The sequence below is a fragment of the Rhipicephalus microplus genome, chromosome 5 (genome assembly GCF_043290135.1).
Source record: "Rhipicephalus microplus isolate Deutch F79 chromosome 5, USDA_Rmic, whole genome shotgun sequence".
Classification (NCBI taxonomy): Eukaryota; Metazoa; Arthropoda; class Arachnida; order Ixodida; family Ixodidae; genus Rhipicephalus; species Rhipicephalus microplus.
The window spans coordinates 26,762,734-26,778,327 of NC_134704.1; the positions used below are offsets into that span (position 1 = coordinate 26,762,734).

Genomic DNA, 15,594 nt, shown 5'->3' on the forward strand with positions numbered 1-15,594 from the left:
TGTGTCATAATGATATAGTGGCTTTGGGACGTTAAATCCCCCATATCAATCAAACAAATCATTGTTCATCACTGTCCTTTGATGTATATTTGTTTGTGATTGTTGTATGTACACAGGCAATAAAAAAACAGGCGTAGCTCAGTGGTAGAATACTGGGCTGGCACCCAGCGGACCCAGGTTTGAGCCCCACTGTGTCATTAGTACTAGTTTTTTATTTAATTTCGCGCGATGTGGTTACGGACACCGGCGGCGGCAAACAACTACTGCGCTTCGCGAGATCCGAGTTGTGATCTCATAACAGCTTTCGCTGTAAAATATCGCTAACTCCATATTCCTATACTTAACCGGATATACGATACACGTGCTGCCAATATATAACATATCAGTCATTTTCTACAAGTACAGCAGGCATTTATAACGCATCTAGTCTACATAACAACGCACCAACGCGCCACTTCAAAAAAGACCTCTCGAAGAAACAAGAACTAGACAGTGAAACATCTTGAACAGTAATACCCAGCCTTTCAATAGAAGTTAGAATGAAAGTTGAAAAGAAAATGGCGTCAAGTGAATGTACACATCAATGCTGATGACACTTGCTCAATATTACTTTTCTTCTTTATTTTTAATCTCTACTTGTCGACATTAGTTTGTGCCCTTCATTAGGGGACTACGTTCTGCGGAGCTTATACCAAGCAAAATCATTAAGGTCCCTTCTGATTATGCGAGCAGAGGTGAGCTCAAACAGTGGAATTGGTTGAAGAACAGTAAGTCTAGTGTAGAGCTGCTGTAGAAAAATGACATCTTCAAGAATATACTCAAGGGTTCGGAAAAAACACGTGTACCGGCAGCTTACACGAGGGAGAAATGAACAATAAGACTTAGTTTATTCAAATTTGACAACATGTAAAGGTAGGCGGCTTTGAAGCTTGCTATCCAACTTCATAAAATAAAGACGAATCAATAAACAATAAAACAAAGAAAATGAAAAGAAAGAACCAGAGCAAGGAGTATATGCGCATACGATCACTATTTTTTGTCAACTTCAATTAAAAACGCCAGCCCATTTCGCTGTTCATTCGTACGGGATTACGCTATATGAAAATGAACTTTCCAATCTTTGAACGAAATGAAGAGTTGTGTTTCTCAAGCTTCTCATTTGGGACAACACTTGAAGCAGCCAGTACAAAATCACCCTGCGACAAAGTAAGACGGCTACTGCAAAGCACTAGCCGCTACCAGGATGTGCAAACGTTTAGGCGCAGCCTACTTGCCTCATATGTATGCCCCGTATGTTTCCAATGCCTGCTTTATAACTTCGCGTCTTACAAACGCGACCCTCTCTTTAAGTCCTCTGGGGCATACTCGCCAATAAAGAAAGGACATTGTTATTTTATCTTCAGCACTAAGATCACACTTTGCCATGAAAGGTAAAACTCACGCTAGAACCACTCACGAGTGCCGCTCTACGGGAGCTGAACTTACTGTGAACGAAAGGAGAATTATAGACCTTCTGCACAGGCATTGTTCGCTACGTAGCGGCTGACGGGAACTCCTTTTACGACATCGGTACCTGAATTCGTAACTTTGGCGGTGACGACTCCGCTACATCAAAACCACGCTGGCGAAACCGGCGAGCGTGTTTCGGTCGCGCTGTTTTGTCTGCTGTTACCGATGTGCAGACAGAACCGGCGGGCATACCAAGTAAACGTGAACGGTGGTGGGTAAAGCAATGTGCGCGTTGGCGGCTGGTGTGTGGCGCTGAAAGGAAGTCCAATCAGGATGCATTGGCGACGAATCTCTGGTGGCCAGAGAAGCGAGGTTCCGTTGTCGTGTCTCTCGCGTGTTCCCGACCTCGCGTGCGCCTGATGTGACGAGCAGCACCTCCGAGAAGAAAAGGGAAAGTGTGGGGCGGAGTTCTTGGGAACGTGCTCCGCTTTCCTAAGGGGCTGCACTGTTGCCTTCGCGGTAGCCTCCGTTACCCTTTTTCCTCCGCGCGAACTGCATCGCCGTTTCGTGATCTTTCATACTTGTTCTTCTTTTTCGTTCGTTCTAGCCTCCCCGCCGTATCGCTGAAGATAATCTCTTACCCCCACCACGAGCGAGTCGTGGCTATGCTGTTTCCTTCCTCCAATCTTCTCCTCGCGTTCTTTTTTTTCCTCTCCAGCATCTCTTTGAGACATCGATCCACACGCGGTCTCGTCTACTCTCCCTCAAGCATCACTGTTCCCGCCTCCTCGCAGCCCGCAGCGCCCTCTGGCCCGCAAGCATTCGCGGGTACGTGCCTGCGCGCGGCAAGATAGCGGTGGTTTTGATCGCGGCTGTCACGCTACATTGTGTTCTAACATTAGGCCGGACAGCCCGGAAGGGCCAAAACGGCTCCGACGGTCTGTTATTCGGGGCGACTGAATAACACAGCCGGGCAATGAAAGAGCCGAGAAACCATTTAAAATTGGAATAAAGGTGGGCACTATTTTCTCGTCGCGGAGTATTCTGTACGCGAGAGGGTCTAGGCGACCACCCTTCTCCGGCGGCGCATGCGCTCAGCGGTGGCGCTTCGGATGCAATGAGCGGAGAGATCCCGGTGCTCCGAGGAGGCGAGCGGGAAAGCATGCCTCGCGCTCCGGCTGGCAATGGTGGTCGGGTCCGGACTCAGTGCTGCCGCATTCCGCTGAGAGAGCAGTAGCCGGTGAGGAGCACCGCAGATTGTCCTCTCCTTCGAGGTCGCGACTCGTGGACGTGGGAGACAGTTCTTCGTCGTACCGCGTCATGAACGTCGCGTCGTCTGCTGGCACCACACATCGCACTCGCGCTTCGTCCATGCCGACGATCTCGCATTGAAGACGAGCAGCGTGCGCCAGCCGAACACTTCGCATGTACCTGTCGTTGCGCTCGTAGTTTGACAACAGTTTTACACGCGGTGCTTTTCTTTTACTTTCTTTCTTTTTCGCGTCTCTTGTGGCGCGTAACACCCGCTGAGCTTCCACGCTGCTGACAGACATAAGTGACGTGAGAACCATGTTTCGAAGCGGGGAGCACCTGTCCAGCGCATTCTTCAGACTCGGCGCTGCAATCCTGACTCTTCTACTGGGCGCTACACGCTGTAAGTCCACGCACGATACTGCATTCACTCACCGCGTTTAGTTAGTTTTCGTTCACGCATTACAACTTTTCAGATCTATCTCGTCTATTCGCCGATATGAGGGCTTAATTCTGCGCGAAGCGTACCACGTGAAACTTGTCTCATTCGTACTCAGCCAGCATTCGAGTACTGACGCATTGCCCTCTGTCTGCCGACTGCTGTAAACTTTGTGAATGATTGCAAATGCCGCAGCCAGCACGTGCTATTCCATGCGTCAAGTCAGTCGTCTCGCGTGTAACTTTCTAGCCGCTACGCTTCAACTGAAACCATGGCATCACATCCCGCATTATGTCGACTCCCATATTTTTCTTTTGATGATCACCCCTTCTGTACAAACGCTTTCCCTCCAACAAGTGAGAGCGAGCTTAACATTCCGTTTAACCTTCTCTGTAACTTATCGTATCGTGAATACCACTACCACCATACATTTCAGTTCGGAGGATTACGTATCAAGTTTTGCTGGTTTGAACTCGGGCTCTTCCTCGGTGCTGTCACTCTCCGCGATAGTCTTGTGATTATGGTTAGAGTGTACTAGAATAAGAGTGTACTAGAATAAGTGTTCTAGTACACTCTATTCTGGTGCTTGAATTTAGACCCGAAAGTCGCAAAATCTAGTCCCAGCCACGACGGCCACATTTTGATTGAAGCAGAACGGTAGAGGTCCGTGTGCTTAGATTTAGGCGGACATTAAAGCACCCCAGGCGTATCTAAACTTTCAGAACCCTCCTCTACGGTGTCTCTAATAATCATATCGATGATATCATGGAGTTGGAGCGTAAAACTCCAACACTAATTATATTGACTTTTATGTGCGCCTTATCAAGCAAGAATCTAATGAATACTACCATGGTCATGCATTTGACGCGCATATCTTCCATCACTTTTGCTGGTTCATGCTCATGCGCTTTGTGCTTACCGTCACACCACCCCGTTGCTCAAACTTCAGCGCACAGCGCAGGGACGACGCATGTAATCCGTCCGTTTCTGAGGCTACACTGCAGCTTTGTGCAGCTCCTATGAGAGTAGGCAAAATTTACCGCAAGGAAACGCAGGGACGAGAACGAAACACACAACGTAGGCCGTTCTCGTTTCTTTGTTTCTTTGTGCTAATTTTATTTCTCCTGTCTTACCAACAACACCGTATTCCTTCCCTCGTACGACAGGTTCAGCGCTAAAGGTTGTTTTGTTCGCTTGAGCTTCGAAATGCAGGCAATATGTCTTGACAGCCGCGCTGTTGTGAGCCTGGTACACTAACTGTTTTCCGTGAAACATCTGGTCGGACCTTAGCCGGAAAAATAAAATAAAGCAAATTCGCTCGCAAGCGGACATTTTACGCAGTTTCTGTATGCTAGCGACAAGCGACCATTCGCTGTCGCTGAACACTGGTGAACAAATAGATAGTAGGTTCGTTCTACCTCCTTGTCTGATTTGGAGAAGAGCCTCGCAAAATAGAGGAATGTTTTCACAGCTCGCGGAGCATCAAGGGCACGCTCGAACCTCAGAGAAGCTAAGTAGTGGTTCCGCGGTAATTGAGTTTTCCAGGGTCCTGCGCCGAAAGGCGTTGCGAGAACACTGCCTGTTTTGCATACTGGAAAGGATCGCAGCTAGAATGCTTGAATGCCCGACCCTGCTGGCATTCAGGGGGAGAACTATTTCCTTAAGTCGCGCGGGAACAAGTTGAAAGCTCTAAATACAACAAGACTAAAGCAGCGAAAGGCATTTCACAATTGCGCGGCTTAAGTGCACGACTTTGTCCTCGTAAACTCCCGCTCATTCGTGAACTGTGAATACCGCACAGTTCATTTATTTTTGTCATTTACTTGTTTCTAGCGAGCTCCAATGGAGTTTCATGAGTACGTGCTCCATCTAAGCCATCCAAAGTGAACCGAAATGTGTTTACGGCGTCATCGGAATCTTCAGGCAGGCCATCGGTGTGCACGGTGTGAACAACAGCGCGTAGTTTTCTGTATTTATTCGCTCGCAGGCTATCGTCAACTTGGCTTTTTTTAATCCAAAGCTTGCAGTATCCCACTGTGATCAAACAGAATGAGACCTCAGCCGTTAACTCCTTAATTTGCCCCGAGAAAATAAACTAAAAGTACAATGAAAAATCTGGAGTACGGTTAAGCTTTGCCTTCTAGAGTAAAACGTGATAGCTTAATCAGGCCCCGAGCTCGTCTTAACTGTTGGCTTGTCTTTTGTCATGCCATATGCATGTCTGGCACCAAATATTATGTTTCTCTCCTTTTAATCGACTTCGAGATGGCCATAAATTGAGATTGTGGACATGCCGTTATTCCAAAAAAAGTTAGCTCAAAATGTTGCTTAGACGAGAAAGAATAACCTACACGCCATGTGTGTTTTTTTTTCATGCCTCGTTACTTTCGCGCTATATCATATATTGAGGTAAATAAGTTGAAGCACGCACTTTATTATGGCGAAAAAAACACCATCAGTAGTAGAGTTGTGGTAAGGCGATTTATGCAGCTTATTAATACAGTGACCTCCGGTATCCACTCACTAAAGCTTTCTTTACTCACAGTTTGCCATTAGCGTTAGCGATTCGCCTCCTCGTTAGTGCATTTCATTTCCCGCACGTTATCAGTGGTAATCTGTACTAGAGGCAGAGCAAGTGCAACAATTTAAACAGATATACACGCTTGCTTGAATACTCTAGCATGCGTATGGATTCGATTATATGTCGGTCCATAGGCACAGAATTGAAAGAAAACCCCGAAATATATAGGCCACTTCCTAATTTCAATGCCATTGAGCCATTATGGCTTGATTTGACGTCAGGCTTGTAAATCAGCCTGTGCCACATCAGCCTGTGCCACTGTCTTAATTTTTTTTGTGGCCTTCTGAGGTCTGAAGTATTAAAAAAAATACGCACGAAATGAAAACATATCCGACCAAAATAAAGTTTCAGCGCTGAACGAGTTGAACCGATGCATCTGGTTGTCTGAATACTTTCGTGGCTATGTGCAACAGGTTAGGTTATAGAATGAAAGCTGGGGTTTTTTATTCGAAACCACTATATCATTCTAGAGCGCGTCGTTGTAGGGGCCTTTAGTTGAATAGCTTAGACCACGTGAGGTTCCTTAATGTGTACTTACATCAAAACAAGTGAGTTTTATGGAAGAAGTACTTTTTTTTTGTCAAGCTTGTTGGTTCGTTTTGAACTTGTAAATGTACTGCACTGTTAACACAACCCCCATAAGCTGTTGAAAGGAAGGACTAGGAGCGCTCTGTAACTTGTCAATGGCTAGTTTTTATTTGTTAGATGTAATTTTACCGAAAACCAACAAAGAGGCAATCAATTCGAAGGAACGTATCAGAGACGTTTTAGGGGCGAAGCTCCTTAGGATGTGGGTCTGTCCATCCTCGGTTGGTGTATGCAGCCACCAGTGGCGCATACCCGTTCTAGAGTGGGTAGGTGCCACAGGGGATGCGAGGTGGGAGATGGCGGTACTTGGAGTGTTTATTATGTGCACGTATGCATGGATGGACAGACAGACAGATTAGCAGACGTACGGACGGATGGATGGACACGCGGAGCAGATATGTGCCTCAGTGGATGCCAGATGGCGGTACTTGGAGTGTTCACCAGATGGACGCACGGACGGACGGACACCTATACTAGAAGGTAAACAGACAGATGCACGGACGCGCGGACGGATGGACGCATGAACGAATGGACAGACGTACGCATGGACAGACGGACGGATGGTCGCGCGGACGGACGGAAGCAAGAACGAATGGACGGACGGAAGCATAGACGCTTCGTCCCACTCATCATCATTCACTGCGTTGATGTGCCGGGGTTTTTTTGCGGCCTTTCAACTCAGCTGTAGTAATCATCGAATAAATGTGAAGAAATTAATGTGCACGAAAAGACAAGAAAACGAGTGTTGGCACTGGCTACCATTGCCTGCTTGACGTGCACACATAGCCATAAGGTGCTCGGGAGGACGACTGCATGCCGCTGTAGCTTAATAATGGTAGATCTTGTTCGTGTTTGTTGCCGGTGTGTGTGCGTGCGGGGATGAGTTTATCGTGTTTTCGCGCTCTAATTAGATTTTAAAAAACGGTAGAGCCTCGGCCACGTTATACGAACGTTGTGGGTTTGGACCCTATATACTGGCGGCAAGCTGTCTTATTGTGCGCTTATTTTCGTCGCAAATATATTGAAATTACGGCAAAACAAATTCAATTGCCACAAACAACTCGCCCTGTACATTACTCGCTTCGTTGTCCGTTGGTTCTCATCGAGGACCTGCCCTTATACAAGAGCCTACAAACCTTATGCATGAAGGGGGTCACGAAAAATTAAACCCTTGGTAGCCCGCGCTATATATCCTGTCACATACCTGCTTCTCTTTCACCTTTCGGTGATGTGGTAGCTCGTACATTTACAAGCTTTTTTTAATTTTTTCTCTTCCCTAATCACTCAGTGTAGGGTAGTCAACCGAATGTCTTTATTGTTAACTTCCCTACCTTCTCCCTTTGTCTGCTTCCTTCCTCCTTCATTTTGACTCAATCGAATTCCGGCCGCTGTCGCCGGCCGTGAAACGCGTCTCCTCGAGAACTGCAGCGCTGCACCTTAAATCCTAAGCTGCTACGATTGGTGGCTTTCATTGTACATAAAGACCGCAAAACTGTCACACTGGCTTTCGACTAGTAAGAAGGCGCTTTCAACAGGTGGACTGACCATGAGTACAAAGATAACCGGGAATGAGCTTAAAAACAGTACCAACGTTCACATAACCCCTCTCTTTGGCCCCCGTTCTCCTGCTTTTGACACGCTTCTTAACTATAGCTTCCACAAAAGTTCACAACTTTGCCGCAAAGACGAAGCATAGAACGCGATAGCAACAAATTGGAAGGTCACGCGCAGAATGGCAAGCAGATCAAAACGTGCCCCGTGTTTTTCGCGCAAAAATAACGCAACAAACGTACTCACAGATACAGATGGCCGCTCATAAGCGTCTAAATTGTTACTTCGCTGTGTCTGAAAAGCGCACTCATTTTGAAAACGCACATTGTGTATGATTTACATTACCTTTGTGCACCCGGTAACTACAACAGAATCGTTGCGGTGAAATTTTAAGGACAGCCAAGACATTTTTTTTTCTTTCTTGCGTTTTCATATATATAGATACGTATACATATATGGTGCATAACATCGACGCCCACGTCGACACCGGCGGCGAAATCCAGCCGAGAATGTCCATATAGAAAATAGGATTCTCAACCAATTATCACACATGTATGGGCAGGAAGTTCCTGTTTTGTCATAATTGCGTAAACAGCATAATAATCGCGAGAAAACAAGGGGCCGACACATTACTTGTAACAAACGTTAGCTGGAAGTCATGCTTAGTTCTCCTTGACCCCTTGTTGTTGAAGTGTTTCTCCGACATAGCTTATGTATTCGAGAAATACCAACTATCCCGGTTACACGCCTGTATCGCAATACGCTTAATATTACTGCTGATACTGAAAACCAATTCCGTGCAGTAAACGCTAACTCACGCGCATGTTGCCGAAAACAATTTTCGTTAGCCTCACCTAATTATGGTAGCTCATAAACATTTATTTTTCTAATGACGTTTCTAAACCTAGTATACATATGCAGAGGTCTCGTTTCACCGTCACCGATTGCTCTAGACATGCATGCATACGGGCCCGGGGATCGCAATGTGCACGCAAGCCCGCATTCATTAACCGGTGGAAGGCGCTTGCATCGTAATTTAGGTCCGTTACTGCTGAGTTTACTGGCGTCCCGCATCGGCAGGAAAAATGAACAAAAAATGACAAAAAATGACGGCAACTTTTTTTGCAAGTCCCAGTGCTCGAAAAGTCCACTGCAATGATTTGTTAATTAACAAATTTTCGTCATAGGAGCGAGGTATGTGTGAAAACATAGGCTAAGGCTTCTCGTTACTAGTTTGAACAGCTTCCTTCTTTCCATTCTTTTTCCTTCTCTTGTCTTTCTTTTCCGCTTTCCCGTTTTGCCAGCGTAGGGTAGCCAACCGGAGAAGATACTCAGGGCGCTTTTACCATTGCCAATAAGGTGACGTTGGGGGCTAGTTGGTACGTCTTCACACTTCTGATGCGCTTCAGAGTAAGGAAATAAAAAAAAAACAGAGACGACCCAGTGTGATGCGCATCAATCTGCGTTTCCTCTCGTTTTATATATCTTGGTGTGCATCACAAGCATGTTGGTCATTGCCGTTCCCTACGTGGCCTGCGTTTGTGCAACTGAGTGACCCAGTAATGATATGGAGGCATCCCTACATAGAGAATAGCTTACGAATATAGGCCTAAGTGAACTTACACCTGCGAATGCAATGAACATACTCTAGGGAGATCACTGTCTGTTAGAGTGTACACCTGAAAGAAATATGTAGTTTGAACTACAAAGGAAAACGCACCTCTGGCTGTTCAAGAAATTTCTGCTATTAAAAGTTGAAAAAAGAAAGAAACACTATTGATCATAATGCCCAATATATGAGGACAGGGACATGGAGTAAAAAGAGGAAAGCAGAAAACAACAAGCATGAATGTCAACCAAACGCGCGGCTGGTTCACTACCCTACTAGATGAGAGGGGGGAGAAATTAGAGAAATAAAAGCATGAAAGAAGATGGAAGGAGACGCTATGAAGGCGGGACATGTGGCCATGACAATTCCACGCCTACAGGTCATCGCTTAGCCCAGACAATTTTAAAGACAGTGCACGTCCAGATAGGTGCACGTACAAGAACCCCAGGTGGCCGAAATTTCCGGAGCCCCTCACTTGCGGCATCTCTCGTAATCACATCGTGGTTTGGGGACGTTAAACTCCAGATATTATTATTATCTATCGCTTTCTTTTCGTCTGAAAAAGATCGCATTTGTGTCATGAACGCACGTGCGCTTGATGTTTTGCGCGTTCGCAGGAAGACGGACGCCTGTCCTCCTGACGTAAACGACGCGGCAAAAATATCGGTTAAAGAAAGCTAAAGAAAACAGCACAAAGTTGTCTGACGCATGGCCCACATTTAAGAGTATGATGAGTTGTTGGCGATCCTTATCATGCTTCATTACGAGGCCGGAAGCGTCAAGGTCGCGGGCTCGGTGCCGTTCGGCCCACTTCCTGTTTGGCGTCGCAAGTCTTCAATTACGGCGTAGTTTTCTACGGACGAATTGCGCCTGTTTCGGTGCCTCTACGTGTGCGTTTGTTTCATGCTGTAAGACGTTTCCTTTAGCGCGAACTCTGGGTTAATATATGAGCAGTGGGTCAACACAACGCACGTGAGGCCCTCGATGGCTGTAATGAGAGGTAATTACAGCAAGTACTAAGTAAACACAATGAGGAGCTGACGAGAGCAATCTGGATACGAATGATTTCACTGCAAAGGAAGTTGGCTTTGTATGGTTGATGCAAAAGTGAACGCGAGAGAGAAAGAAGAAATGTAGAAAAGGTAGGGATGTTAGACTGCGTACAGTTTGCTACCCTACACATGGGGAGGGGAATGAAGGAATAAAAGAGGGAGAGAATGAGATGCAAATTCCATACCACGTACACAGTCCAGGTTTATTGTATCGCATAAGGCGCCTCCGTTCACGAGGCATTACCCGCGAGGGAAATGTTTGGGTTTCCGGTAAGGGCGAACTTTGCTCCCTCGTAAGTGTGGCATTGTAAGCTTAACATCGATTCCGCGTCGTGTAGCTTTATTTGTATTACGTTCTGGAGTTATCACTAAACTGAATAAGCTACGATTCGGCTAATAGGCTTACTTTGTGGAAGTTGCCCTTCTTTGTTGGTTCGCTATATGCAGTATTTTGTTCCTTGTGCTCGAAAGATCGCACAGTGATCACAATGGTCTTCGCTCAGACTCATGGACAAGGCAGATTCATACGCGTGTATATGCACGAATGACCACCACATCACCGAAACATTGGAACAATGGGGGCTGCATGAGGCGTATGCAAGGAGGGCTCGCTCTGTTGTTTTGCATGGAGAACTATCAGGGCACACTATGTATGTTTACGGAATGTTGATAAGAACAAAAGATTTTTTTACAGCACTCAACTTGCACGTACAGTGGAAGTAACTTCGCGCGCAGCAGGTGCTCTGGCGTAGCCGAGAAGTGAGAGTTCACACTTCGCATTTGCGTGCATATATACACGCACACATACAAACACACGCACGAACATACATTAATCATGGTCAAAAATTCCTCCCTGAAATAATTTGCTGGCTGTGCCCCTGCATGTACGCAGCCCTTTTTTGTAATATTGTTGCCTTGCTTTTGTCTCAAACTTAACTAAGAAGTGTGTGCGCATGAGAGAGAGAGGGGGGAAGGGTGTTAACTAGACACCCACACAGTCAGAAGTAGTTTCTTAAATTCTCACGGAGATGGCGAGACATAGGCAACAGGGCAATGAGAAAAAAAGTTTCGTGGATCTAAGACTCTCGTTTAATTTAGTAGGGCTGGAGTTCTTTCGCTTGCATAATGTAACAGTATGTGCCACTTTATTGCGACGCTCTCACACTTTTTTTTTGGCAGCGTGGTCACCGAGGCTGATATTAAGGCGGCGGTGGCCTCGACCTCGTCAGAAAAGAAATTTTTGATACGCTGCATTAGGAAACGCGCGATATGAAATGCTAGCAGCAGGATCGGTAAAGTCAACTTTGATTGGATTTCCTCCGTGCAAGTGAAAGTTAAAAAAAGCAGATTATGAAAGACGCAGGCGTGTAATGGCTGATGGAAAAGAAAGTGTAGTTAATAAATGGAGCACTGCCACAAAGGAAACAAAAAATGAAACAGTGTTAAAAGAAATTGAAAATGAAGTCGTATGGTATTAGGCGGCTGCAGTCTACAAAGCTTCGGCCAGCAAGACGAAAACTTAACGTAAGGAACGAAGGTAACCAATAAGAAAGCAGGATACTTGCAGAAAAACCACTATAGGGAAAGCAATTGTGCATTCTATGTCAGGAATCATATCATACTAGCCAAACCAGTTACAGCTAAAATATACTCATTCGAACAAAAGACTTCAGAAAACTTAAAGCAGCTGGTAGCTTGTTTAATGGTAATTTCTTCTCGCTCTGCTTGTCCATGTGAAGTCCATACTTTATATTGCGATTGCCCATTTTTTTTCTTACATCTGCAGGCAGCTTGTTATAAGTTTAAGGTTGAAGGAAGCAGACTAAAATAGCAAAAAAATTGACATAAAAAATAAAAGCAGGAAACGAAAGACAAAAAAAAAACGATGCAAACGTGGGGTTGTAGGCGATACTTTCCTTCCTTCCCTAACATGGAGATGCCATATTGTTTAGCAACTGGCCAATCTCCCCATCTTTCCATCTGTTGATCCCCCTCCCTCTCATTACTTGTGTCAAATTTAATAGGTCGTCATGGGACTGCACAAACTTTGCCACTCACGGTTATGGTGCAACCGCGCTGCTTGACACCGCTAAAACGATTCAATGCCTAATTGGTAAATTTAGGACAGTAATCTACGATTGCAAAGCACGCCGATATGTAGCACATCGCTTGGTATGTGAGTCAATCTTAGTGGTAAACGCGATTTAATCAGTTTTGTGAAGTTCACTGGTGATCTACCTGCGTATATTTTTTTCTCTGCCCGCTGTAGGATAAGCGCTAGGTAGAAGTTAACCTCCCTTGCATACGTTTAGAATATTTCGCAGGCTGGAAGCGAAAGAAGAGTAAAACTCAAGGCAGTGACATTTTCCACAATGGTCAAAGTATAGCTAACCTGTTCTAGTGCAAAATAAAATGCTTATATAATAATGAGTGAGTTCGGGAGAAAGGAATGGAATAATAAAACCAATGAAGTGAAAGCTCCACGCAGCCCGGGCCTATCAATCTCCGATATTATAATTAAAGTGTCGACATTCACTCTTACGTTACGTAACGGTGACCGATTTGGCTATGGCTCGTTATTACATTGCAATTTCAAGAGTATTTTTCTTTTAACGTGTAGTGACAGAGTATGTGCAATCCCGGAACTTCTCGTGCTCTATTGCCTGTGCCGTCTATAGCATAGCATACTGCTTGTCCCTCAATTAAAAGGATAGTGGAGGTCAGGAGTTACATGCATGAGCATCTAACATACTCATGCGAAAAAAATTAGCGCAAGCGATGCAAGAGGGAAGAAAGAAGGAGCATCAAAAGCCGTAACGTATCTTCACAATAACGCACCACCATATTATGTAAAAAAGTATAAAGATATGCTTTCGCACTTTCCACTATAGTTGAGCGACCCAGATTTTTTTCCCCGCTTCTCGTAATCGCGCAGCGTCCCAAGTGCATCCCCCCAAAGTCGCATCGTGAGAGAAATCCAAACACTTTCGAAGGCGTCTCCATCCTCAATAGCTGGAGTGAAGCTCGCAATCCGTCGTTCCAATCTCGGCAAAACAATCGAGCGGATCTTGATCCCCCCCCCCCCCCCCTTCCTTCCCTGCGTGCCCCTCGCAGTGCGCGTGCACTCTCGCTAGTCGCCGTTCCGTCGTGCCAGACGCAGCTGTCCATGATGGCCTCTCGAAGCGGCGTTAGATCCAAATCCATCACGGTCGCAGCCGCCCGCCTATGTAGTCGATTGGCCGAAGGCAACCAGCGAGCAGCCAGCGGAGCGGAAAGTTGTGATGCCGGCTGAGTCCTCGCAATTTGCGACACCGTTTTCCCCCCCACTCCCCCGTGTCCCAGTCGTGCACTTCGGGGCGGGTCCAGAGATGACGGTCGAGTCTGACTCCATCGGCGATGCCCGACATAACACCCGCTTCCCTCGAAACTTCGTCGCCGCTGGCGTTGACTCTGGTTTCCTTCGGACGTGTCTCACTCTTTGTTCTTGCCTTTCTCTCTCTCTTGTTATTCTCGTCTCCTCTTTCCTCTCCTTGCGAGCTTTTAGAGTGCGATGACGTATGGTCTGTCGCCCGATAACGGTGCAGCGAGGTGGGATAGCCCGGAGTTCGGCGTTACTTAAACGGCGTCGAATCTTGGCGCAACTGAGGCTTTGATTGGGTTGGAAGGGTGCGTGATAAACTGTCGACTCGACCTGTTGGTAGGAGACCTTGGTGTGGCTTGTTGGAAACCTGTTGGAAACCTCTTTGCGAGCTCATGGTGTCAACAGTCGTACGACTGTTCGGGCGTCGTGTGTTTCTGGCAGTCATAATATTACTTATTAGAGGTTACCCAAACGCTTCTTTCTTCCTTTCTTTCTTCTTTTTTTTCTTTTCTTTCTTTCTTTCATTCTTTCTTTTTTCCCTTGTTTCTTTTTTTTTCTCCTTCTCTCGTTCTTCTTTCTTTATCTTTTTTTTATATTTTTTCTTCTTTCTTTCTTTGCTTGTTTCGCTCATGCTTTTGTGCAGTGGTTGTCATGGTGACCAAGCCAAGTTCAAAGCTGTCGAGCACTCTTAGAGAAAGCGAGCCCTTATGCAGTGGCGTCCAAATAGACATGTATGTCATCGGTCATCGTCGGTCAATTGCAATCACGCCACGACGTGGTCCGAAAGATGAGACGAGTGTCACTGTTGTTACGCTGATCATTCTTCACTTTCAGTGGCACTGTATATTTCGTTTTTCACTCTTTCATCGTCCCTGCCTTATGGTTAGTATGTTGTTACGGTTAGCCTGCTATATCGTTTAAGGTTTATCTCGCTATTGTCCCTTCAGATCGAAAAAAAAAGTGGTACAATTTACTTTCCCTTAGGTCTAAGCACGCGAAAACATTTGTTAATAGTGCGGCTCGAATAAGTACTGCGTGAATAAGTACGTTAAATATGCGTAATCGCTTACTTCCAAGCTTAACTAATGAATGGCGAAACAGTGCAAAAAACTGCTACACGGGGTGTTTTAGACTTCATCAAAAGCACCGGACTAGATACTAGGCTCTAAAACGATATGCTAAGTGGCTACTGTACATACGTACCACTCATTCATGTCCCCATCAACATCCTTCATCCTTCTTTCTTTCCCCCTTCCCTTATCCCCCGCGTAGAGTAGCAGGCTAGAGCGAACTAGCTCAGGCTTACCTCTCGGACTTCTAAGAAATTCTCTCTCTCTCTCTCTCTCTCTCTCTCTCTCTCTCATTAAGTTTTTTTTTCTCTAATTCATCTGTGTTAGCATTGTCCTGACCTTTCTCGTTCTGTTTCTTTCTGTGTTTTTCTTCTTTTTGTTTTTTTTTCATCTGCCTTAGCGCGTGTTTGATTGCTTATTTGTTTTTGAGTAAATGAGCATTCAAGACATGACAACTGTGTTTAGATTGCCTGCACTAACCTACCTTATTTGCGCAAACGTCGAACGACCAAACCGAGGTTCTTCAAACTAGGGAGAGGTGCACGAAAAAAAAAAAACACGACGGTTTGAAGTTATCAGAGGTTTTAAACAGGGAATGTCACCGAAGCCGACGTTCCGCAAAGTGCACTCGCATTCGTCGCTG

The 15,594-nt window shown here is 45.7% G+C and overlaps 1 protein-coding gene across 2 annotated transcripts in view; it reads left to right on the forward strand.

The window, feature by feature from the left end:
• The window catches only part of LOC142817695 (suppressor of lurcher protein 1-like), a 238,064-nt gene that overhangs the window by 29,075 nt on the left and 193,395 nt on the right, over positions 1-15,594 (forward strand). Inside the window, exon 1 of one of the 2 annotated variants that reach the window (XM_075895047.1) lies at positions 2,694-3,103. The exons of the other annotated variant lie outside the window; for it this stretch is intronic. Coding sequence (XP_075751162.1) covers positions 3,019-3,103 — 85 coding nt within the window. The 5' untranslated portion in view covers positions 2,694-3,018. Of the gene's footprint in view, positions 1-2,693; positions 3,104-15,594 lie in introns of those variants that run through there. 2 annotated transcript variants of the gene reach the window in all.